The 26660-nt window shown below is 43.0% G+C and overlaps 1 protein-coding gene across 1 annotated transcript in view; it reads left to right on the plus strand.

The window, feature by feature from the left end:
- The window catches only part of Slc35f1 (solute carrier family 35, member F1), a 395235-nt gene that overhangs the window by 327157 nt on the left and 41418 nt on the right, over positions 1-26660 (plus strand). Inside the window, 1 exon segment of the mRNA NM_001109338.1 lies at positions 24859-25018. Within this exon segment, the coding sequence (NP_001102808.1) occupies positions 24859-25018 (160 nt within the window).

Consider the following 26660-nt stretch of genomic DNA (forward strand, 5'->3'; position numbering starts at 1 on the left):
GTCTTTGAAAATGGGATGTGCCCACCTCATACACAATAAGCACTAAACAAATTCCCACTGTTTGAATGAGTGCAGAAATGTATTTCTTTTCACTGTACTCATGGCATCAGAGACATAATAGATGCTACAATGTATTCAACCCCTTAGCTCTTTCACTAAGCAACTTAGAGAAGGAAGGTTACATTCCCAGCTACTGAGAAAGGCAGTGTGAATGACCACTCTTGGTTTTAGTATCTGTAAATCCACTCACTTCACTCAAATACAGTAATGAGATGCTAGTCATGTCTCAGATGTTCTAATAAGCTCTCAGGATGTACACGTGAGGCTTAAACATTCCACAGTTCTAGAAATCCACATGTTGAAAGCATTGTATGGAGGCAGATTCATTTGTACTACACTTAAATGTTCAAATTGTCTACTCTATACTGAAATTGATCTCTTGATGGTCAATCATCCCCCAAACCATTGCCACAAGGACAAGTATCGGTGACTGGAATAAAAAGACTGAGTCAGTGCAAAACCAACCAATCTGCTCTCATGTTAAAAAACTCTCTTTGGGCAGCTCAGTTGCTTTTGGACAAGCTTCTTATAGTCCCAACCTCCATATTCACATGGGAGGTGGCACATGTGTCTCTAGACATCGTGGCCTTCATGATTTCATGTTGGTCTTCTGGCTGGTGTCCACTTCGGGGCAGCTTGCCAGTTCTGATCATGTCCTTACTTCACTGAGTGAAGAGATTCTGCTCAATTTTGATTCTGACATTCTGCCAGTGGGTTATTTGGGGTTTTCATTTATAAGAGTTTCCACAGCAACTCTTTTTTTTTTTATTAACTTGAGTATTTCTTATATACATTTCGAGTGTTATTCCCTTTCCCGGTATCCGGGCAAACATCCCCCTCCCCCCTCCCCTTCTTTATGGGCGTTCCCCTCCCCATCCTCCCCCCATTGCCGCCCTCCCCCCAACAGTCTAGTTCACTGGGGGTTCAGTCTTAGCAGGACCCAGGGCTTCCCCTTCCACTGGTGCTCTTACTAGGATATTCACTGCTACCTATGAGGTCAGAGTCCAGGGTCAGTCCATGTATAGTCTTTAGATAGTGGCTTAGTCCCTGGAAGCTCTGGTTGCTTGACATTGTTGTACATATGGGGTCTCGAGCCCCTTCAAGCTCTTCCAGTTCTTTCTCTGATTCCTTCAACGGGGGGTCCTATTCTCAGTTCAGTGGTTTGCTGCTGGCATTCGCCTCTGTATTTGCTGTATTCTGGCTGTGTCTCTCAGGAGAGATCTACATCCGGCTCCTGTCGGCCTGCACTTCTTTGCTTCATCCATCTTGTCTAATTGGGTGGCTGTATATGTATGGGCCACATGTGGGGCAGGCTCTGAATGGGTGTTCCTTCTGCCTCTGTTTTAATCTTTGCCTCTCTATTCCCTGCCAAGGGTATTCTTGTTCCCCTTTTAAAGAAGGAGTGAAGCATTCACATTTTGATCATCCGTCTTGAGTTTCATGTGTTCTAGGCATCTAGGGTAATTCAAGCATTTGGGCTAATAGCCACTTATCAATGAGTGCATACCATGTGTGTTTTTCTGTGATTGGGTTACCTCACTCAGGATGATATTTTCCAGTTCCAACCATTTGCCTATGAATTTCATAAAGTCATTGTTTTTGATAGTCCACAGCAACTCTTATAAAGGAGACTTTTGGTTGGGACTAGCTTACAGGTTGAGAGGTTTAATGGTATGGTCATGACGGGAAGCATGGCGGCTTACAAGCAGACAGAGCCCTGAGTTCTACATCTGGACTGGCAGGCAGCAGGAAGGGAAAAAGACACCGAGCCTGATTTAGGATCCAGAGAACCCAGAGGACCCCCTTTGCCCCTCAGTGAGACACACTTCCTCTACTAAGGTCACACCTACTTCAACAAGGCCACACCTCCTAATAGTGCCACTCCCTGGTAACCAAGCATTCAAATCTATGAGCTTATGAAGAGCCATTTCTACTCAAGCCACTGTAAGTTCCACTAGCTCTCTGGAAGGAGGAAGTGGCAACCTTCCATGTTGTGAAGGAAACTCTCACATACTTGGCAATATCATTTCTCGGTATGTTCACAACAGAAGTACAGGATTGGATCTCTCCTGTCCCCGTGGAACCTGACTTCCTATATCTTTCATTGAGAAAGAAAGCCAAAGGGGGCAGGGGCGGCTTTGTGTTTCCAAAGCTGACCAGCAATCTCTGTTCCATAAAGGATTCAATCTTTTTTCTCCATGACTCAATGTTAGGGGTGCATTTCTCAGTAGTACACGATTTAACTTTTAACAAATATGTCTATATTTTCCTGGAAGACAATGTGTATCATAGATTCATATAAAAGAGCTACCCACAAAATGCCCTGGGGTTAGGGAGGAGTGACTGACTCTATGAAAGACAGGGAGAACTCCAGAGGTGACATTTGAGTAGGATTTATTGACAACACGAGTCTGGCAATAAAACAGGCCAGTGGTGATTTTTAGCTCCAGTGGTGCACAGAGGCAGGTTATAAATAAGTAAGATGCCCTTGTATGCTCGTTCTCCACCCCCTTTCTCATCTATCTCTCATCTGTCCATCTATCTATCTATGTATCTATCTATGTATCTAAGTATTATGTATGTATATATGTATGTATGTATCTATCTATCTATGTATCTATCTATGTATCTATCTATATATCTATCTATGTATCTATCTATCTATATATCTATCTATCTATGTATCTATCTGTCGGTCTGTCTATCTATCTATCTATCTATCTATCTATCTATCTATCTATCTATCTATCTATCTATCTAGTCCTTGCTTCCTCTCCCTGTTTGCCTACCTAAACTAGAGAGTCTAACCACCCTCATTTTATTTAATGCACCTCCACTAGCCCCAAGGATAAAATAATGCAGCCACCAATAATCCACTCTACTGTTCATATCCTGCCCCCAGCTCCTAAATGCAGTCCTTAGCCCCTCTGAAGTGCAGTTCCTCTGTCCTTTCTACAAGCAGTCCCATCGAGCCTGCACAGGTCTCCCAGCAGTCTCAGGAGTCTTTAGAACTGAATATGCCAGAAGTTGTATAATAAACAGCCATTCCTTTTGCTTAGATTGTTTCTACTTCCTGTGTTCTTTCCATCAATCCAACTTAAGGGGGAAAGATATGCATTATTTTCAGCAGTCCTATTCTTTTATTCTATTCTTTGGCTGAAATTTTAAAGAAAGTGATGGATTACAAAGCTATGTGCAAAGTGATAAAAAAAAATAACCTGCTTGAAGTCCAGAAGAAAGGGGAACCACCTCTGACTAGCTTTGGCATGATTAACTATTTTAGATTAATGAAGCCATTTGCCAGTGGATGGGGGAAAGGGAAGCTCCTGGAGATGAACGAGAAGTGGTTCTTATATGAGCAAAACCTTCCAGTACCATCTTGTTTCTGAAGAGAAGACATCGTGGGGAATTGTCCGAGCATGGTCTACTTAAGTCATGCTTACCTAGCTCCAGATTCTAAACGCCCTTTAACCTCTGGAATCCTATTGCTTGGCACACAAAATAAAGAACACACCAGGAGTACAAGGGAACTGCCTGACTGCAGTGGGCATGTTCTTGAAACAACATTTTTAATCAGATTTTGGTCAACAATTCATACTTTTTTAACCCATCAGAAAGTAAATAAGAATATTTTTCATGAGTGGGAAATTATTTCGGACTGTGTGTATGTAACAGCTCCACTTGCTTCCTTAGGTGTGCATGCTATTTAAATGTATGGCAAGCAAAAAGTGTCTCTAAGCTAGAATTATATCACAATGTTTCTCATTTAAATCCTCAAAGCAAAAGGCCAACTTGACTAACCTGACATGTTGGAAATGGGGACTAGAATAAATGGGAAGGCGAGGAAAACTCAGGCTTAGATTTCTCCAGGCCCCCTTTATGCAGATTGGTCTGGAACCATTGACTACGTCCTCCTTCCAGACACGACTGCCACCTACAGAAAAGAACAGGGAAATTATGAGTAAACAGAGACACAGAATGAATATTCAGCCAGTGCTTCATTCATTTAAGTAAGGAAATATAAGCTTAGTGAGCATCTCTGGGATATATATGTGGGAGGAAAGAGAGTGAGAGAGTCTGAGGAAGAAAGAGGGGGAACTGGGGCTATTTAATACTAAAGCCACTTCATTGCCCAGCTAAAAATTCTGATATGTGGTAAATAAATGAAGGGCTTCACTTAGTTCCATTCTGAGATCTTGCCAATCAAAGTGTACTCAGCTGTTGGGCCTACACATTTGTCCTTTAAGTGATGTCTACAAAGAACAAATATCTTGGTAGAAAGTTAGAATCATTTTATTTCACCATCCTCCCTGCCATTCCCTGAGGAAAAAAATCTAAATGTAGCATAACTGATAATCTCTCCTAATTCATTTTATGTTCTTGAACACTACAGATTATTGATACACTGAAGGAGACATCAAAGATACTCTGTGTCAAGTACAATAATTGATTAGGGACTTTTAAAACCAATCATCTAGTTTTGGGTTATCTATAGACCACTACTTGGGAGAGAAAGAGACAATGGACTTTAAAGAAATAGTTGATAACACTTGGCATCCATGATTAATCAGTGAAACATAAAAAATAAGAAATAAGCAATTGCTGGCGATTTCATCAGGAACAACTTCCCACATAAGAATGTTCTTTACTTTTTAGTAAGAACATGCTCCTCTTGAAGTATTAGTGACATCTTCTTTCATAGAAACACAAAATGATTAGCAAACAAAGCAAATTTTGTGCAGCCACAGCCCTATTATACTTCAAAGGACTCATTTCTCAACCTGATACAATCGTTCTGATGACCATTGTTCAAAACCATTCAGAGTCTCTCCTTTGAAATTCCTTTCAAAGACAGTTTTAAGACATGTAATTTTTTTTAAAAAAAAATCCCTCCTCTAGAGATACAGGGAGTATTACATAGCTTAATCTAGCATTTCGGATTTTTTCCAAATAATAAACTTACCCTCAAGAATGAGCAATTTCTTTCATTAATGAGTACACAGAAGGCAAGTTCGGAGAGTTACAGTGGTTCTGAGTAAAGAGCATACATTAAAATATAACCGTGACCTTCTGGTGTGACTATTGTGAATGACAGCCACGCTCAGATGAATGAATTCCAATGCATTACGGGAGATTAGGTCTGTAAACACCTATACAACCTATTCAAGAAGTGGCAATTTTCTTTTTCCGTTTGAGGAAATTTCTCATCATTTTCAACACGCCTCTCATTATGCACGAGCATAACTGGAGTGTAGGCAGAATAATGTCCTTTCAAAATGCTAGTGTTCTAATTCCCATAATATGCAAATGCGCTACCATAAATGGCAAAATAGATTCCGAGTTGTGATTAAACTAATGATATTGAGATAGTGGGATTATCCTGAATTATCTGGGTGACCCCAATGTAATCACAAAGATCCCTGGAAGACAGAGTTGGGGTAGGGAACAAGGCAATGGAAGCTGATGGTAGAGCATCAGAATGATTTAAAGATCTCACACTTCTGCCTTCAACATGGGAAGAAATAGCTCCTCACATTGCATCTACCGTCAGGAAACCAGGAAACAGAGATGAATGCTTGTGCTTGTCACTTGCTCCTTTTTGTATGTGCTGTGTTTGTGGGAAACACACCTAGGATGTACTCTGTTGTTTCCTCAGTTTTTAAGTGCATAATACAGTGTTATTGACTATAAATAGAGTGTGCAAAAGATCCCAGCAACGTATTGTCATACATAAGATGACACCATGGAGTCTCTAATGGAAGAAACAAAATGTATGGAGTTGGCTAGAGACAAACTTCAAGAAATTAATAATCCATGCCAGCGAGTTTGTACTTCCGAATTGCAAGAGTTTCCAGGTATAAGGGATAAAGTGAAGTATTTTTCACTTTGCAAGATCATTTGTATGGTGTGAAATAAAAGGAAGAGCAAGATGGGACAAAAGGAATCCTGAAGACGTTTAAATGTCAAAAAAAAAGGCAGGATCAGACTTCTGTGTGGCTGAAGAAATCTCCAATCATGCTGTATGCTTTGCCCATCCGTTCATGCGACAGACACATATCAAACGCGATTCATCTTTTCATGAGTACTAGACACAGAACGTGGGTAAGACTATTCTTAACCTCCCGAAGCGTCCATTTAAAGGTATTCTTGCTTTTAAATTCTCTCTCCCCCTCTGCTAGGATTTAACAGAGTAAAGGGGGGTAAGAGAGAGGTCTAAGCCAAGAGAACAGAAGAGCGGGGATCTGGAGCATGACACATTTAAGAGAGGAAAAGCAGTGAAATAGCCAGGGGCAAGAGAGAAAGCTGGAGATGCAGTTAGGGGCAGAAAATATCAGGCTCTGAAAGTCAAGAGAAGGCGAACAGATTTGCTCCTAACTAGCAGCGATGTCAGAATCTGACTGAGAGTGTCAAGAGTAAACAGAGGGAGGCAGTTAGCAGGCCTACTGGAGGATAATGGTGATGGTAAGCCAGGACTGAACTGGAGGGAGCTAGAGAAGACTGGTCACAAATCCAACAAGATTTTCTGAACATTTGTTTGGGGGTTGGGAACAGTAGCAGAGAAAAGTAGAAGAGTGAAGAAAGATTCCTTAGTTTTTGGCCCAAGTCTCCAGGTGAATGTTGGAATGTTGGTACCATACAATGATATATATATATATATATATATATATATATATATATATATATATATATATATATATACATATATACATAGTATATATATTGTATATACGCACATATATATACACACACATACAAAAAAACACACACATACTCACCCATATACACATAAAAAAACCACAAATACACATAAACACACACACATACATACACACACAAAGACACATACACAAAAAATAAAACAAAACAGTAAAAGGAGATATGATGCAGAAGAGAATTGTTCTGCTCTGGTTGTATAGTTAAGGTTCCGGCAAGCTTGGTCTGAGTGACTGTATGTATGTATCTGGAATTGAGCACAAAGCTCTGGAAGTAAGGAAGTCAATGTCATTGTCATATGGCTAGTGCTGTATGGAATAGAACTAGAAAAGGAAACTGAAACTGAGCCCAAGTGAATGACAAAACTCAGGAGCAAGTAGGCTAGGAAGAGGAGGCCAATGAGAGAACCAGACCAAAAGAACAGGGAACAAGGAAGAGCTTCAGGACAGAAGCCCTAAACCCTACATCAACACCTGAGTCAGTAACAATTCCATTTGCCAAGAGGAGAATCGCAGGAGGAGGAAAAGTCTGGAGAAAATGACATGGGTTGCAGTTGGAGCCAGCTGAGTGGTGATGATGGTGATGGTGATGGTAATGGTGGTGGTGATGATGGTGATGGTGATGGTGATTGGTAGGGGCTTGGCATATCCACACCAGGTCAGCCAGTGGTGGATGGCTCCAGAAGCAGGATTCAGATTTGAGATGTAAATGCTTTTGCACATCACCAACACACAGTTAGTTGATTTCTAGGCAGCACAGTAAATGGGATCATTCAGAGTAAACATAGACTAATGAGAAGAGACATTGGGAGATGACTGGACAAAGAATCCCTAAGCAATGGTCCCCTAAAGATTGTGCTAAACTGGCTTTGGATGGAGAGAGTATGAAGACAGGGTTATAGACAGGATGGTTAAGAGCATCAAAGGAGAAAGGGATATCAGAGTCCGCTCTGAAGACCGGAAGACTTAAGATGGATTCCACAGACAGGCAGCAGCGTTAGGGATCGCTCCCACTCCAGTTGTTGGGGGACCCACATGGTCACTGAGCTGCACATCTGCTACATATGTGCCGGGGGCTTTGGTCTAGCCTGTGTATGTCCTTTGCTCAGTTGCCCAGTTCCTGGAGCTCCCAAGGACACATATTAGTTAATTCTGTTGGTCTTCCTGTGAGGTTTCTATCCCCTTTGGGGCCTTCAATTCTTCCCCCAACTCTTCCATAAGAATCCCTGAGCTCTGACCAATGTTTGGCCGTGGGTTGTACATCTGTGTCAGTCAGCTGCTGGGTGGAGCTCTCAGAAGAGTAATGCTGGTTCCTGTCTGTAAGCACAACTGAGTGTCATGAATAGTGCCAGGGATCGGTGCTTGCCCATGGCTTAGATCTCTAGTTAGGCAGGCATGGGTTGGAGCCCTCAGTTCTGCTCCATCTTTGTCCCTGCATGTCCTTTAGACAGGACAAACTTTGGGTGGAAAGTTTTGTGGGTGGGTTGGGCTCCTTATCCTTCCACGTCTAGCCTCAGTGGGAAAGGATGTACTGAACACTACAGAGATTTGATGTCAGTGGACGGAGATAGGAGGGAGGGGCAAACTCTCGGAGGAGGGGGTCTGCGGGGAGAGAGTCTCTGAGGAGGACTCGGAGATGAGGCAGTGATTGGGATGGCGAGAAAAGAGAAAGAGAAAGAGGGAGGAAGGAAGGAAGGGAAGGGAGGGAGGGAGGGAGGAAAGGAGGGAGGGAGGGAAGGGGAGAGGGAAAGAGAGGGAGGGAGGGAGAGAGGGAGGGAGGGAGGGAGAGAGGGAGGGAGGGAGGGAGGGAGAGAGGGAAGGACAGAGGGAAGGAGAGGGAGGGAGGGAGGGAAGGGGGGAGGGAGGGAGGAAAGGAGAGAGAGGGAGGGAGAGAAGGAGAGGGAGGGAGGGAGGGAGAGAGAGGAAGGGAGGGAGGGAAGGAGGGAGACAGGGGGGAGGGAAGGAGGGAGAGAGGAAGGAAGGGAAGGGAGGGAGGGAGGGAAGGAAGGAGAGAGGGAAGGAGAGGGAGGGAGGGATGGAGGGAGGGAGGGATGGAGGGAGGGAGGGATGGAGGGAGGGAGAGGGAAGGAAGGAAGGGAAGGGAGGGAGGGAGGGAAGGAGGGAGGGAGGGAGGGGAGAGAGGGAGGGAGGGAAGGAAGGAGGGAGACAGGGAGGGAGGGAAGGAGGGAGAGAGGAAGGAAGGGAAGGGAGGGAGGGAGGGAAGGAAGGAGAGAGGGAAGGAGAGGGAGGGAGGGATGGAGGGAGGGAGGGATGGAGGGAGGGAGGGATGGAGGGAGGGAGAGGGAAGGAAGGAAGGGAAGGGAGGGAGGGAGGGAAGGAGGGAGGGAGGGAGGGAGGGAGGGAGGGAGGGAGGGAGGGAGGGAGGGAGGGCCTACTGGAAACCTGGAGTGTACTCTCAAGCACTGTTTCTGATTTGAGGGAAGGAGAATGTAGATTGCAGTGTGTGGGTGCTAGCGAGATAGAAATGGTGGCTGAATGTGACTTTTTCTTGAAGTTTCTAAGAGTAGAGAAAGAAGTACTAAGGACTGGATCTACGAAGACATCAATTCTGAAGAACTCAAAATAGAAGATTTTTTATCTTGGCACTGCATAAATAAGTGCCAAGGCCCCCGGCACATATGTAGCAGATGTGCAGCTCAGTGTCTATGTGGTCCCCTGACAACTGGAGTGGGAGCGATCCCTAAAGCTGTTGCCTGTCTGTGGAATCCATCTTAAGTCTTACGGTCCTCAGAGCGGAATCTGACATCCCTTTCTTCTTTGATGCTCTTAACCACCCTGTCTCTCACCCCGTCCTTCATTCATCCCCACCCCCATCAACCACTTTAACACAATCTTTAGGGGACTGCTGCTTAGGGCTTCTTTGTCTAGTCATCTCCCAACATCTTTCCTCATCATTTTATGACATGTCCACAAAAGACAGGAGAAAGGCCCAGTGTGGAGGAGAGGTAGATGAGAGAAAAGTCAGATAAAGCACATGGGAAGAGAAAGCTCAGAGAAAATGCCTCATAACGGCACCGCCTGCTGCAATTATTAGAGTCCAGGGCAGCCAAGCAGTTCTACTTTGGTGACTGTTGTAAAGGGATCTGTCCCTGAGGGGACAGCTAGAGGAATGGATAAGACCAGAAAGCCAGAAGCTGTGACTGTAGATTGATGTTCACAGCCTGACTGTGAAGAGGGAAAGATAAATGACAAACAGAGTCCTCTCCCATTAATAATAAGATCAGGGGCCATCCACCCTTGGGCTGTGGCACTTAAGGGGTCTAAAAGAGAATTTACCATTATCATTAATCTAAACTGTCCTATTGCCAAATTGCCTTCTAGAGTCTTACATTTAGACATCATCAAAGAAGCCATGCGCTGACACAGGCAATGGCTGATGCACAACTGGCCGAAGTGTTAAGAATAAGTGGTGGCAGCATGCTTGTCCCCAGTTAGGACGGCTATAACACCCCTCCAAGGTTCAGGAAGCATCACAGAGAAGGGGTTGGAAAGAATGGAAAAGCGAAGGAAAGGAGACATCCTATGGGAAGATGTCTCATGGACAGGATGCGGCCATTGTACCATGAAGTCACTACAGTAGTGTTTACCTGTCCTTGACAGCGTTGGGGCCATCAGCATTTTGTCATGAATAAGGAAAGAGCCCATGAGGCCTGACCACTTCCAGAGGAACTATTTGCAGTAACACATCTTTGGGGATGTGACCTCACTTTCTTCTGTGGTATGGCCACAGGTTGTTCATGTCCACAGAGTGACTTCCCAACCCAGGCTAGAACAATAAGTCTAATTAAACTCAATTAAACTCAGCGGGCTACAAGGGGGAAAAAAAGGTAGGATGGGAACTCATCAAGGAGAAGGGAACCAGTGGAAGTCAGAGGAATGGGGAGGGGAGGCAAGAGGTGAAAATGGCAAAAATCCATTTTATAGCTCTGTAAGACTGTCAAGTTATTACAAATTAGAATAAATAAAAGGGATTAGTTATGGGGACTGGAGATGGAGCTCAGCTGGTAGAGGGCTAGCCTGGCCTGCATCAAGCCCTGGGTTTGATCCTCAGCATCGCCTAAAACTGGGTACACCTGTATTCCTGGCAGAAAAGACCAGCAATTCTAGGTCCTTGGGTGCACCTTACTGCTACATGAGGAGAAAGAAGGGAAATAGTGGGGAGGAAAGGAAGGGAAGGATGAAGAGGTGGACAAGGCTAAGATGAACCGAGATATCAAAGAAAGCTTCCCAGTGGGAAGGAACTAAGACCACGGAGGCACAAAATAACATCTAAAGTAAGGCTTCAGGGCCAGGAGGGTGGGGGAGAGTGCTCCAAACTGTGAGGAGGGAGAGAGAGTTCCAAACTATGGCAGGATGACCTTCAGTACCCAACGAGTCCACAGACAAAGAGAACCAGTGTCAGAGTGCATAGTAGGCCTTGAGCACACATTGGGCCTTCCGTAATTATCTGATGATGAATGTATGTGTAAGATGGGGGAAAATCTGATTTTTGTCTTAAAAAAATAAAGAATAGGGATGTCAGAAATAGAAATCCCCAAAGTACGAGATGTTTTCCTCTAGCCTTTGAAAGTGTTCCTCCCTGCTGGGTGGTTTTAATGCTGGAAGGCATCAAGAGAGATGCAAAATTAATGCAGAATTAATATTTTATCAGAAAACTTTCATTTCCTTCAATATGTGCTTTGAAATATGTACTTGCTTTAATGTTATTGTTAATGTTCTCATGTTCATGAATTCTATAAATAAAAAATACAAGTTAGGGCCCGGCTTACTTAAGGCAAGACTTCCTCAGAAAACCTCTCGGGCAGAGAGAGAGGCTGCTGAGATCTGTCTACTTCTCATAGGCATTACCATATACCCCGCGATTTAAAAATAAAAACGCAAACTGAAACTCTGAACCAGTGATGGCTTTCAACAATGTTACTGTGTGTTTCTTTCTTCTGAGAAAGCTCACCAGCCTGCTGCTCAGATAAGCTCAATAACCTTTGTTAGGACTGGATCTATCCACCTGCTCCTTTTCCTGGGATTAGATTCATTCAGCTGCTCCTCTTTCTGGGACTGGATCCATACAGCCCCTCCTTTCCTGGGTCATGATTCAATACAAAACCAAACCGAACCCCTTTCATTTGTATAAGGAAATGGCAAATGGGAACCACTGTGAGTCACACTGGCTACTATGTAACTGTTAGATAGACTTTAAAGGACCTTGAGTTTTATATACAGCCTTGAGTTGGTCTGTCCTCAAAAGAGATTTAATAATGAGTTGCAGTATTCTTCTGTAGACCACAGTGCTAGGTCCTAAAGAAAGAGAGCTGTAGTTAATGCACTCTGAGCTCCCTGCAGGGGCAGGTACGCATGCCACTCTGCACCTACCCAAGAGCTCTGAATTGGAGAAAGAAAAGACACACACACACACACACACACACACACACACACACACACACACACTTTATATTTAATAGCTTCCACTAGCTCAATGGTTGGGCACTTCCAAACCTTCCTATGACTATCGCACACTCCCTCCAGTATTTCTGAATGAATACTCTATTTTGTCTCTGCTATCCCAGACCCAAATGGGGAGGTGGCCGCTGGGGCCACTTTCCCAGATTTTTCCATGCTGGCGGGCCCTTCAATCTGATCTCTCTGCTTCCCAGTCATGGCGATTCTCCCTTCCCCTCTCCTGAGTTTCTTGCTCGGGAATCCTAAAAGTCCTGCCTCTGTTCCCCTGCCCTACCATTGGCCACTGTCTCTTTATTGATCAATCAAAACCAATTGTGGACAGGGGCCCTCAGCATCTGGACACATAGATTCCCATGTGACTTTGGGAGCTGAACTGAGACAAAGCATTAGAAACAATTCCCCAACAGAGAGTCTGTAGTTCCCAGGGACGACGAAGGGAACGTTTTGCTCTTACACATTCCTATGGGTTCTCCACACTTTGAGGTCCAACCTCCATACCAGGAATCACAGAGGAAGGCAGTTATCAAATGTATGATCCACATTTGCCCTCTGTATGGACAACAGGAGCCTGGGCTTGCTAGACTGTGCAGGAGGATACTGCAAGTCCGCAGAGCCTGCAGTCCACAGTCACAGAGATAGGGCTGGGGGAGACATGGTCTGTTTCTTGAGCGAAAGAAATAGTGCATGAGGCAACTAGAGCTTCTAACAGTAACTTGAAGAGATTCGCTTATCTTTAGAGTTCCATTTCTTCGTCAGTAAAATGGGAAGGTTGAGGACCAGTCCTGGCACCAGGAACTGAGTACCCAGGGAACAGGAGTTCCGGGCTTTTCCCTTTGAAATCCATTTGCTATAATCAGATCCTCTTCTGACTAGAGCTGCTGAGATGCTCACAAAAAGGGAGATTTGTCCTCTGGGAAGGCTCATTTCTTCCTCAAGCAAATTTCCTGTACAGGGACTAGGAGATTTGTGTGTTCTGGTCAGGAGGCTTCCCAGGCACTCGTTCCAGATCGTCTATGCATGGCAGTAACTCCCCCACCTCCCCATCCTTCTCCCTCTCCGGTTGAAACCCGAAAAGGAAAATGAAAGTGCCCAAGCGACTAGGAAGTTTTGACAACAGGTCTCAGCTGACATAAAATTCACATGTTTAAGTACCGTTGATACCAAAATGCAAAGTAGTGCGGTAAGACTCTATTCTGCGTCACTGAAGGGCATTTCCTGGGAAGCTTTTGTCTGTGGCCAGAACTTCCTGCAAGTTTGCATTCCTTGTTAGCAATACGGTAGGAGCTCCGCTTCAGCAGGGGGAGTATTTAAAGGCAATAGGATATAAACATCAAGGCCCAGGGTGCTGAAGAGAATGGCCTGAACATAATGTCCCGGTGAAAAAGAGTCAGGGGAAACTAAAACGGTGTCAGCAGTTTTCTACCATCGATCGAAGGTACTGCAGCCTCATGATGGACTGCTGGCTACATCTTCAAATGACTGCAGGGGGGATACCTATCCAGGCCATAGGATGGAAATGTTTATCGATATGTGAATATGTATTTTCCAAATTGTAGTCCCTCCACCGGGACAGTCAGACCAAAGGGGACTTTCCTCAACTCCTGAAACCTGCCTGCTTAAAGGACTTTCCTCCTGTTGGTGCACCCATTGTACCCACCTGAGATGAATTTATAATATGCGTCACTTTTAGAAACCAGGGGAAAGGCCCAATTAGAAACAGGGAGGGAACTATACAGACCCTGGACTCTGACCCCATAGGTAGCAATGAATATCCTAGTAAGAGCACCAGTGGAAGGGGAAGCCCTGGGTCCTGCTAAGACTGAACCCCCAGTGAACTAGTCTATGGAGGGAGGGCGGCAATGGGGGGAGGGTTGGGAGGGGAACACCCATAAGGAAGGGGAGGGGGGAGGGGGATGTTTGCCCGGAAACCGGGAAAGGGAATAACACTCGAAATGTATATAAGAAATACTCAAGTTAATAAAAAAATAAAAAGAAAAAAAAAGAAACAGGGAGGGAAGCATTCAGAATTGCTGTTTTTTCCTGGAGTCACTCACAGTTGCCTTAGGCTGAGCTTCTGACAGGTGGGCAGGTGAGGGGTGCTCCTGCCCTGTGAATAGCTGGAGGGGGTGCTAATGAGCTGAAGGCCCTTGCAGAAGTCTCTTTGGGGCAGAGAGGGTTTGACTGAAGGATGAGGTCACCTCACGGTGCTCTGCTGAAATGGGGGCACTTCAGTCTTGTTGTTCATTTTGTTTATAAACTATCCGCTTCCCCTGAGAAAGGTTTACCTGCCTGATGGATTCCTACACTCTCGTAATGTGTTGCTCTATTATGAAAGCAGTGTATGTTCAGAGGAAATTTGAAAACCGCAAAGGATTCCAACCACAGGTCTGGAAAGAGCCCGTCATCACATTAGAAGGTTACTATTGTTAACATTTTATTTTTACAGACTCTGATTTCCTTCTTCTGGAGACTTTTATATCTAATATTATAAAATATGGTCTTTCATCAAGAAACTGACTTTTCCACAAACATGCCTATCACCTGAACCAAGCATGGTAAAAAGGAATGTGAAGACATTACTGTTCTTGCCGTGTTACCAGCACACTGGGGGACGGGGTTGGGGGTCGATGTCCAACTCCTCCCAAAAGCTGCCAGGACCATCTCTCTCCATTTCATACTTTTCCCACCCCACTCCACCCCCAAACCCTACATCAATATCTAAGAGGGGACTTTGCCACCTTTGGGGATCTGATGTCTCAAAACAAAAAGCGAAGAAAATAATCTTCAGTGTGCCTTATTGCTGCTGGCTCTGAGCACGGGCTAAGATGGTCCCTTGGTGGAAAGACCACTGAGACCGGCACTGGGAACTGAGGAATGTCTCCCACAGGATATCCGTCTGCAAGCGCCCAGGAAGTTACATCGCATAGGAAGTAATACCGCCTTCTGTAGTTAATGTTAGCACAGGCAGCCTGATCTCCATTTGCTTGCTTAGGTTGTGAAGTGACCTACTCAGAACTGCCCATATCCAGTCAGTTTGAAACAAGCTATTTTTCTTCACGGGCCAGATCTGTGAACAAGAAATCAGTGCTCTGGTCCACAGGTATTGAATATCAAAAAAGCAAGTAGTACTTGGAGCATTTTAGATACAAAACACAGCCCACAAGTGCACGTTCCAACAAGTCATTCCCAGCCTTTAGGACTAGAGGATTTTCTCAAATGCCCGTTCTTAATTGTAGGGTGCCTCTCTCAGCTTCATTTCTCCGACTTTCTGATCATCTTCCTCCATTTTACAAAGCATTTGTATCAGACAATACAAAATACAGTAATACACTAGATGTATGGTGATCTGGACCTCTCTTTAAAATGGTCATTATTCCTCAGTCACTACAGGACTTTTTTTTTCCCCCTTAAGATTTATTGATTCTGTATACAGTGTTCTGTCTGCATGTACATCTGCAGGCCAGAAGAGGGCACCGGATCTCATTACAGATGGTTGTGAACCACCATGTGGTTTCTGGGAATTGAACTCAGGACCTCTAGAAGAGCAGCCAGTGTGTGCTCTTAACCTCTGAGCCGTCTCTCAATTATTTTTAAATGAGTAAGCTTTTTGAAATGGGTGAAATCTAAATCAGAAATTTGATCTCTTTGGGAAAAAAAATATTTCCTGCATGTCCTCAAGCTCCTGATCAGAGTCTCATTCTTTTAAAAATAAAATGTTGTATTGTTTTTGCACTTGGCTTCCATCCAGAAGTGGAAGGTAAGTCCTTATCGTTGGAGATGCCATGCACTTTAGAAACAGGGCCCACAAGTCCCTAAGCTAGAACTGGCCTGAAAGCCGCCGCACTGAGGACCAGTTTTTATTGTATCTTGCGATACCATGAAAGCTTCCCCAGATGTGACACCTATGAGCCACAGTGATGACCAGTATGGCAAGATAACTTTAAGTCTGCAATCGTGGCACACACGTCATTGCAGTAACCAGCAACTCTCTTCAACAGGAGGAAAATATTCCTGGTACTGGAAACCTAGTATTCAGAGTCACTGATGTCATGGACTTTGAAGGAGGACGTAAAACCATCATTTTACTAAATTAGTAGACACCTAACTCCACTCTAAATATTTGTCATTATAACCACAGATAAGCATAGCCTTCCATTGAGAAAACTTCTTTTTACAACAGAGGGAGGCCATTACAGGAAACTACTGCCAATCAAGATGTAGAGATATAGATCACAGTCCCAATGGATTTATCTGCAATATAAGTCCAGCGCCTACATCTCAGAGAGCACGGTGAAAGGGGGTGTTTAGGGATCATAAGAGCCATGTGATCAGGAAGTTTGCTGTGAGATTGTGTCTTCTGAGAATGTCAGATGCTACATGAATGAAGTCTCACCAACACGTTAGGCAAGCTGCACAAGGACAACAAGAAACATGCGAACAGGGACATGAGCCTGGGGGACCTCAGCCTTATACAAAGAACCACAGGCAACCAAAGAATGCCGAGATCGGAGCTGTCATCTTCCCCAGGAAAGAGCACATGAATTGCTTATGCAATAGCAAATGGCAAATGGTCAGCCTAGAAAAAGATACGTACAAGCAACATTAGACAGACTGAACAGGATGTGTTTTGGCATACATATATGTTTATGCATGTAGCAACAAGTAATGAAGAAGAGGTCAAGACTTTGGAAAAGGAGATCAAAAAGGAGTATGCAGGAAGGTTTGGGAGGGTGGGAGTGGAAGAGAGAAATGAAATAATTATATAATTATCTCCAAAGGTAAGAGAACTAATTACTAAGGACTAATAAATAAATAAAACGTTGATTCATACTCTGGATCATTTGACTGGACATCGCATAATCAAAGATTAACAATAGGTGTGCTAGAACATAGCATTTGACTTCATTGCTATACTGGTTTTTTTCTGATTTGTTTCATGCAGCAAAAAAAATCTGTGGTGCTTGTCTGACATCAGTGTCTCTGGGCTTTTTTTAAAAAGCATAATTTGCAGCCAAATGATATTTCCAACAACTATGATAAGCACAAATATCTAAAATCAAATTAACGGTTTGGGGGGGAGAGGTATGGATTTTTCCTCAAATACTTCATCTTATATTTAATAAGATAATGAACATTGGCAGAACTTTTAGAGTCCCCAGTGGTTTAAGTTAAGCGAGTAAAGATTTGAAAGTAGGATGGTAAATTTTATCTGGAAAAATACCAAACAGATGAGAATAGCTAATTTTGAAAACAGTGAATAATGAAACTCACTTTGCCTTAGAAGACATAAATCTTCAGCAATAAAGGCAACTTAATACTGTAGAGAGCAGGGCATTATGTGGGTCTAAAATAGCTATTGTCTCCCTGGTGCTATGGACCAAACTTGGGGTACTATATACAGCAAGCAAGTATTCTACCAGTGGGTGTACTCTAGTCTTTAAAACAGATCTTTCATGTGTGTGCATGTGCATCTGTGCATGTGTATGTGCGTGTGTGTGTGTGTGTGTGTGTGTATGCGTGCTTTTCTCTTTATTAGAAATAGATTTTTTCACATAATATATTCTGATTACGACCCAGGGATCCAGCTGCATATGTAGCAGAGAATAGCCTCGTTGGGGGTACCAGTGGAAGGGAAAGCCCTTGGCCTTGCCAAGGTTGGACCCCCAGTTCAGGGGAATATGGGGACTGGGCAATAAAGGGGATGTATAGGGGGAATACCCCTATGGGGGACAGGGAGGGGGAGGGGATGGAATGAGGGCTTATGGACAGGAAACCAGGAAGGGGAATAACCTTTGAAATATAAGTAAAGAAATATATCTAATAAAAAATAAAAACAAAGAAATAGTTTTTTTTTCACATAATATATCCTGATTATGGTTTCCCTTCCTTTGCTCCTACCAATTCCTCCCACTGATTACTGTACTAACTGTATGCTGCCACTACCATGAGCAATGGATGAGTGTTCCTCTTACTCCACATCTTTGCCAGCATGAGTCATCACTTGTGCTACTGATATTAACCATTCTAACAGGTATAAGATGATAATGATATTTTAAGGTAGTTTTGATTTGCGTTTCCCTGGTGACTCGGGAGGCTGAACATCTTCTTTACGTGTTTCTCGGTCATTTGATATTCCTTTATTGAGAATTCTATTTACATCTCTATACCCCATTTTTAAATTGTGGGGATTTTAGATATCTTGCTTTTCAAGTTCTTAGTGTACTTTGTATATTAGCCCTCTGTTTGGTGTGTATTTGGTAAAAATCTTTCTGCACTCTGTAGGCAGCAGCTATGTCTAAATGATGGTGACCTTTGCCTTTCGGAAGGCTTTCAGTTACATGAGAGCACATTTGTTAATTACTGATCTTAGCGCTTGTACTAAGGGTGTCCTGTTCAGAAAGTCTTTTCCTGTTCTTATGAGTTCAAGGATGTTGTCCACTTTCTCTTTGATCAGGTCCAGAATATCTGGCTTTATGTGGAGGTCTTTGATCCATTTGGAGTTGAGTTTTGTACAGGATGATAAGTATGGTTCTATTTGGATTCTTCTACATGCAGACATCCAGTTTGACCAGCACTATTTGTTGAAGATGCTGTCCTTTTTTCCAGTGTGTGGCTTTATGTCTGTGCCTTCGATTCCATTCTATCAGTGTGGCTGATTTGTGCCAGACCCATCCAGTTTTTATTACTTTTAGCTCTGTATGGATGGTGATAACTCCAACAGTTCTTTAATTATTCAGAATTATTTTAGGTGTTATTATAATTGGTCTGTTCCTTGTTACCTGCTCTTTTTCATATTATACCTTTTAATAGTCTTTCTTTGTTTTCTACATCTAGTGTTTTGGTTATTATGTAATGAGAATTTCTTTTTCGGTTTAGTCTATTTGGTGTTCTGCATGTTCCATGTACCTTGACAGGTATTTCCTTTTTCAGGTTATGGAAAGTCTCTTCTATGATCTAAATGAAAATATTTTTAACCTATTTTTTTCTCCTTTTTCTAATCTTACATTTGGTCTTCTCATGGTGTCCCAGATTTTCTGGATGCCTTATGCTAGTTTTTTTTTTTTTTAAGGTTTAACATTTTCTTTGACAGTGGTATCCATTTCTTCTACAGTGTCTTCAATGCCTGAGATCCTCTCTTTCGTCTCTTGTACTCTGTTGGTGAGGCTTGCCTCTGGAATTCCCATTTGAGTTCCTACGTTTTTCATTTCAAGATTTCCCTCATTTCAGGCTTTCTTTATTAATTCTAGTTCACTTTCAGGTCTTGAACTGTTTTATTCATTTCCATCCACTCATTTGTATCCTCATAGATTTCTTTTTTTCCATCTTTATGAAATTGGGTATTTCTTATTTACATTTCAAATGTTATTCCCTTTCCTGAAGGAATCAGAGAAAGGACTGAAAGAGCTGAAGGGGCTCGAGACCCCATATGAACAACAATGCCAACCAACCAGAGCTTCCAGGGACTAAGCCACTACCCAAAGACTATACATGGACTGACCCTGGACTCCGACCTCATAGGTAGCAATGAATATCCTAGTAAGAGCACCCGTGGAAGGGGAAGCCCTGGGTCCTGCCAAGACTGAACTCCCAGTGAATGGGATTCTTGTGGGGAGGGCAGTAATGGGGGGAGGATGGGAAAAGGAACATTTATTAATTTCCTTTTCAAGGAAATTAATCACATTCATAAAAATTTATCATATTCATAAAAGCTATTTTAAGCTCTTTGGCTTGTGCTTCAGCTGTGTTGAAATCCTCCAGATCTACTGGGGTAGGATTTCTGGGCTCTAGCGAAGACATACTGTCCCAGCTATTATTGGTTGTGTTTTCATACTGTTTTTACCCGGTCACTTGTGTTTGGGAAGATTGTCTTTGTTGGATGGGTGTTTTGTTTCTTGATGTCTGTTGGCATCTCTTGTTCTTAGGAGAGCATGTTGGCTGTGCATTGCCTGGTATTAGGGGCTGACACTTAGGAATAAGGATGGGTTAAGAGTCGGGGTTGAGAGGGTCCACAGGAAGGTGGAAAGTAAAGTGTTCCACCAGGATCTGCTGAGTGTCCTGGAAATGGTATAGGGAGTTAGGAGAGACCACAGCAGGTAGTCTGCTCCAGAGATGGGGTGAGACTAGGGGATTGGATTTGGAAGAGAGGAGGGAGAGATGAAGGTTTGCCATTAGCCTACCTCCTTTCTTGGCTGACATGACTAATGTGTTCCCAGGGGATCTCTAACCAGATCTAAACATATATGAAGTAAATAATAGAGTCTATAAAAATAATGTTCTTAGTAAGAACAAAAAGAAAGGTACACAGTATCAGTCTACAGTGGAGATTCAATCTGGGTTGAGATTCAATCTCATGGTTACATGGGCAGCCTAAATGTGGCTCTGCACTGGGTTGAGCAGGACTGCTATGGAACGATGGCACGTCAGAGGATGCTCAGCAGGAAGAACCTGGGGAAGGAAGGTAGAGATGGGGTTCCCTTGGGCAGCTAGGGCTTCCTCCTGGAGCTTCCCATGCTGAAGCTGGCATTCAGCTTCTATATGAATAAGCCCAAAGCACCAGAAGGCCAGCAGACTTGATCTCTTGCTTCTGCTAGCTCTCCCCACACCTCCGCTCTGGGTCTTCCATGTTCTAGCATCTACCTTTCGAGGTCCCTAAATATCTGGTATTTTGTAAATGAAGCCAAGCCCTGCCTCTCACCCATACAACTGATCCCCTCAGAAGTGTGGGTATCTCAAGTAAACTAAAAGGTGAAGTATAGAGCCCAGGAAAATGGGCATAGCATAAGAAAGAGTAAACTTGAGTAGATACTGACAGAGAGTGATGGTGTGTGTGTGTGTGTGTGTGTGTGTGTGTGTGTGTGTGTGTGTGTGTTTAGGTATATAGGCTTATAACCAAGCATGATTAAAGACTGTAGGCAAAGATACAGTGGAAAGATAGTCAGAAATGAGTGGAAATGAAAAAGTGAGAAAGATAGCTGAAAGTTAAATGCTGCTGCAACCCACACATGCACACATGTACACATATACATATATGTACACATACACATGCACACACACACACACACACACACACACACACACACACACACATTCTTTATCCCCAGAACAATGTCAACAAATACATCAACGTTCTATAAGTTGTACTTGAATCGTGACCTCAGGATCTAGAAACTGGTATTTTATGCCCAATTCTAAAAATAATAGGTTCTACTCCTGGGATTCCAGCTTTCTTACTGACGAAATTGAGACAATCCATTGCACCTTTAATGGGTCCTTTACAAACCATAAGAGCAAGCAAAGGAAACATCAATAAACATAGAAAACTCAAGGTGTGAACAATAGCCTTGGTGCTGTCTCCATGACTTTGAAGAATCTGTCCATACTGCTGTCAATAACAAAGTCAGAGAAGAGGTGCCCAGTCCCTATAGAAGGAGGCCTTTCGGTATGAGGGGAGTAAATTAGTTTAAATCCTTAAGGGAGGAAGCTGCTGTTTAAATCCAAGAACAGTGCACAATTTTTGTAGTATTGTACGCTTTGTTCTTTGTGTTGTCTTCTGAGAAAGGTCTTCCTGCTAAGGCTAGCCCAGAACTCATGATACCTACCTCTGCTTCTATCTCCTGAGTGCTCTGATATAGACTTTTGCATCACGCCCAGTTCCAAAATGCTTTTTATATTCCTTGATATTTTTTTTCAGAGTGTAGCATGGTCATAAAATGTGATTTTTATATCTTCTTGAATGGAGAAATAGGTTTAAAGACAGCTAATACCTTTTCCGTGCAAGGAGCTAAGATTTATTGACTCAAAATAAATAAAAAAAGAAACAGAAAAACAAAAATCCTTTGTTACAGGTTATTTCTGAGAAGGATATGAGAGCCAGTTCTGCATGAAGGGAAGACCATTATGTTCAAAGTCTAATGGGGGAAGATCTATTTTTCTACTGAACTCATATTTTCACATTTCTTATTGGAATAATTGTTTTGGTCAAAGATCTTTGTCTCTCTTTGCATTTATTCATGCTGCTAACAATTTTAAATCATGTTCCTTTAGACCTTGCTTTCACATTTAAAAATGCCGAAGCATTCATTGGCCTTTGAAACCAAGGAATGAGCCTTCCCGTCCTTGAGGACTTTGCTTTGAATCTGGCTCTGTTTAAGCTAAAGCAAGTTTGATCTTGTTACCCACAATTTTCCATGCTTTTGGAGTGAGCAGTAATTGCAATGAACACAAATTTCTCCAAAATATGTAAAGACTATGAAGAGTATTACTTTTGAAAGATAATTCATATAAGCTGTTTGGTGACAGAATTAGAGGCGAGCTTGCTCACATTTCCTTACTTAACAGTCCCAGTAGTGGACAGCTCTGTCTGTTTTATTATGATCTGAGCAGAGGCTTCACTAAGACAATATGCTGGAGAGGGAAAAATATCACTAACAACTAATAATTGATTTACAAACTGTGGCTGCCAAAAAGCTCCTTATCTGTAGTGACAGACACCACGGCCAGGCCTCAGCTGTAGCAGCTCAATAGAGGTGCCATTGATTTCTACTAAAATACTGTTTGGAAGCATCGTAATTCATATCTACTTTTGATACCACTGTTAGACCTTCAATGTATCACGCTCTTGGCATTTATCTTGCGAGTGTCCAACTTTCAAAACTGGATCTTGGTGCTTCTACCCTGGGGAAATGCTACCCTGAAATGGTGTTGATAAATGTGTAGGAATGCTTGAAGGGCAAGGGTATGAATGGTAACTTTCTTCAGAGATAAGGGGCAGTCTTGCAAAATCAAGAATTGAACCTGAACTCCAAATGCTACTAATGACGTGGATTACCTCTCATGTCCCTTCTGGAAGTCAGAGATGTGTCCATAGTCCAAGGACCATTACCGAGCCCCAACTCTGTGCTAAACACCAAGCTTCTCTCGAACAAGCATCATGTGAACCCCAGCTTGATGATACTTTTATTTCCTTTCTCTTCTTTTTAAACACTTTTCTTCCTTGGTTCCACTTGATACTTACAAATGAGGGGTCTCATACCCACACCATGGTGCTGCAGCCTCCAGGGCTCACCAAGCTCTCTGGTGTTTCCAGTAAATGCTGAGAGAAAAAAAGGCTCACTTGGGCCCTGCTCAAAGCCTGGATGATATACTACTAGTCTGCCCTCAATGATTCATGAATGGGGGTCCTTCAGCTCTGTGGGAAGATTCCTTTCAGCCAGATGCCATCCCAACTGAATGGCAAATAGTGAAATATTTCAACTTAATCCAATCAGTTTTAATTTGCAAAGTGAAACAGTGATTCTATTGTGTGCAGTGGACAATTTTCATTGGCAAACTAAAATTCCATTACATGGCATCTGAAGCCAGTTGTAAAATCTAACATTGTGCATATAATTACATCAGATAGGTCATTAACTTGCATTGTTAATTTAACCATGCAGGGAACAACTATGGACTTTTCAGAACAATACCACCAACTGCTGCTGCTTGTATAGATCCCCTTCAGGAGTGCTGTGCTCCCTGAGATGAGTCCCCAGTCCTCACAATGCTCTTTGTGTGACATTCATATGGTCCATCCACACTGTAGCTCTGTCAGCTTATAACCACCCCGAAGATGATTGGGTACTCTGACTGATGTTATTTGGCAGGAGAGCAGTCCAACATAGAGAGATGCATGAGGCTCTGTCCACATCACAAATGTCTTTGGGGATGTCGGGGATTCTGAGTGCTCCTCATGCTGCCAATTGACTAGTCTGACATTTGGAAATACCATGTAAATAACTAAACCTTTCTCAGAGGCTGAGTTTTGATGCTTCAGATCCTTAGAAATCTGTGTGTCCTTGTTCAGTAACTACTATCAGAGCTTTCTACTGATGGCCAGGGAGGCCTGAGAGTGTTGTTGTTTTTTCTAACAGGACACGGAGTTCTCCTGGGTGTGTGCTTGCCCAATGCCATAAAGCAGGGGCTCTGGGGCTCTGCATAGGATTCCTCTCCTGTCACCATGTTGTCTCTCCACCTCACCAAGGGTACCAGCTCTCAGGGATTCATATCAGGTGGAATCACTCTATTTTTGCACTAATACTTACAGTGATATTAAAAGAGAAACAACAATTATCAGATTAAGTAATTTTCTGTATTACAAGGGAGATAATTGCCCAAGAAAAAGTAAGTACACATTTTCTAAGTTCTATTAATTTGCCAAACATTTGTAAACAAACCTGTGGCCTCACCTTTCATTTCCATATCTACCCCTGAAGTGTTGGATCCGTGTAAAATGGCTCAAAGTATTTTCCCATGCCCCAAATGACCTCAAGAACATTGTCAGGGTTCTGATGAAGATGGGCCACAGAGCTGGCTGGACACAGAAGAGGACAGGAGAATCTTCACCCCCATCCAGTCTTATCCGTTTATCATTGTCCTTTCCTTCAATTCTTAGAGATGTTAATGATTAAATGAGGAACAAAGCTGCCTTGTGTCTGAGGGAGCTTTAACCACCTCTGCGCTGGCTCTGAATGAGTGGTCTCCAGGGAAGAGCTTTCTGACAGAGCTCAACCTTTCCTTGTATGCTGTCTCCCCTGACTCTCACTATGGTTTCTCTTGCTGCTCCCAATAGCTCCTGGACTGCTTTGTGATCCCAGTGGTGATTTTGCTCTCCTGGTTCTTCCTGCTGATCCGGTACAAGGCCGTGCATTTCATTGGCATCGTGGTCTGCATCCTGGGCATGGGCTGCATGGTGGGAGCAGATGTGCTTGTGGGAAGGCACCAGGGAGCAGGTGAGTCTTGGAGTGGTCACCAAGTCATGGAGCTCTATGAGTGACCTGAGTTGTTTCTACCAAACACACGTAGAAACCGGACTTCTATGAACGTGGTTCTTCCTGTGGTAGATTCCTGTTCATGTTTTCCCTCCACACCCAAAGTAATAGCACAGAGAAGGCCCTGGTACATATGCCTTGGGTGAATATAAGATGTAAAATTCAGAGACAGTCACACAATTGTTAAAACTAAGGTTACCATCTATGTGGAGGGGAGTTTTGAAGGTCAGAGCTGCTGGCCTGGAGCAGTTTTCAAACTTAGAGTGGATGAGTTAATCAGCAACTGAGCCACAAAGACTTCCCTTCTTACCCAGCCCCAACTCTGCCAAGGCAGAGAAAGACAAAATCTTCAACCTACTGGGTGAAGGTTGGTTTACAGAACAGAGAATGGGTACTTAGAGTCAGCAGACCAGAGTAGAATGTGCTGTGTTCCAGGAGCTACTGGCCATCCCATGTATGTTTTTTGTTTGAATGCATGGTTATCTGTCTTAATGTGAAGAGACATTGATCATAGCTTGGAGACGTCTCAGGCAGAACTTTGTGATTCAGTCAGCCAATTCCCGTGACTCTTCAGGGGGAACTCTGATTCCAGTGGCTTCTGGAAGGACCTTCCTAAAAGGTTTCTATTTGTGTGCTACAGAAAGAGTTTCAGAAGAGGAAAAAATGTCAGGCACACAAACTCTTTTGCCAGCATCAAAAGTAGAGTATGAAGTACTCACTTTCTAAAGGTCTTGGAATCACTCTTTCTCAGAATTGGGATGATTTGCTTTATGAGCAAGGCTGTATGAAGTCCCTGAAATGATGTCCTTTATGTTACATCTTAGTTGTTTATAGCAAAAAAAGAACCATCCTCAACTTCCTTTATAATTGAAATGAGGGAACATCAAGCCTTGGTAAAGCCAAATGAGTTATTCAAAGTCACAGACATGTGGTGGGAGGACATTCTGGGCTCCTGACCTTCCAGGCAAGTTTTCTTCCTTCTACATTGCTAACAGCTAAAACTGTCTGCAACACAGAATAAAAGAGAAATATCCTCAGTCTCCTGGACCTGTAATTGAGATGTTATGAAGACCAACCTCAGCAGATGGCTTGGAAATACACACCCACCATCTCCCCAATGTTCCCTTGAGAAACACCTGTTCTGGGACCTATTGATAGTGTATTAAAGGTCTAGCCATGTGTTTAGTACACATAGTTAGTGTTCTTGATAGTTTCTTCAGAACTCATCAGATAATATTCTGTCTGATACAATGTCTAAGCTTTCTGGGCACTATAGAAACACAGATGAAACAGAAATAGCTATCTTTAGTTAAAAAAAGCTTTGACTATTTACTCTAGCTGTCCATACTGGATATCAACTTATTCCACAGTCAATCAAGATAGCCTTCCAGTAAGTTGAAGTGTTTTGACACTAAATAATTAGTTAACTTTGAATTGATTTATGAGATTATTGACAATAATCTTGTGAAAAATGTTTTCTGGTTCTAAAGTGGTAGGAAAATAGTACTAGTTAAGAAAAGGACAACAAATTCTGGTATCCATCTGCTCCTAGAGCTAAGGCTTTCCCACGGTCCTCCATAAACAAATTCTGCCCAGAGAGAGC

Source organism: Rattus norvegicus, chromosome 20, assembly GCF_021556685.1.
Source record: "Rattus norvegicus strain SHRSP/BbbUtx chromosome 20, alternate assembly SHRSP_T2T, whole genome shotgun sequence".
Taxonomy (NCBI): domain Eukaryota; kingdom Metazoa; phylum Chordata; class Mammalia; order Rodentia; family Muridae; genus Rattus; species Rattus norvegicus.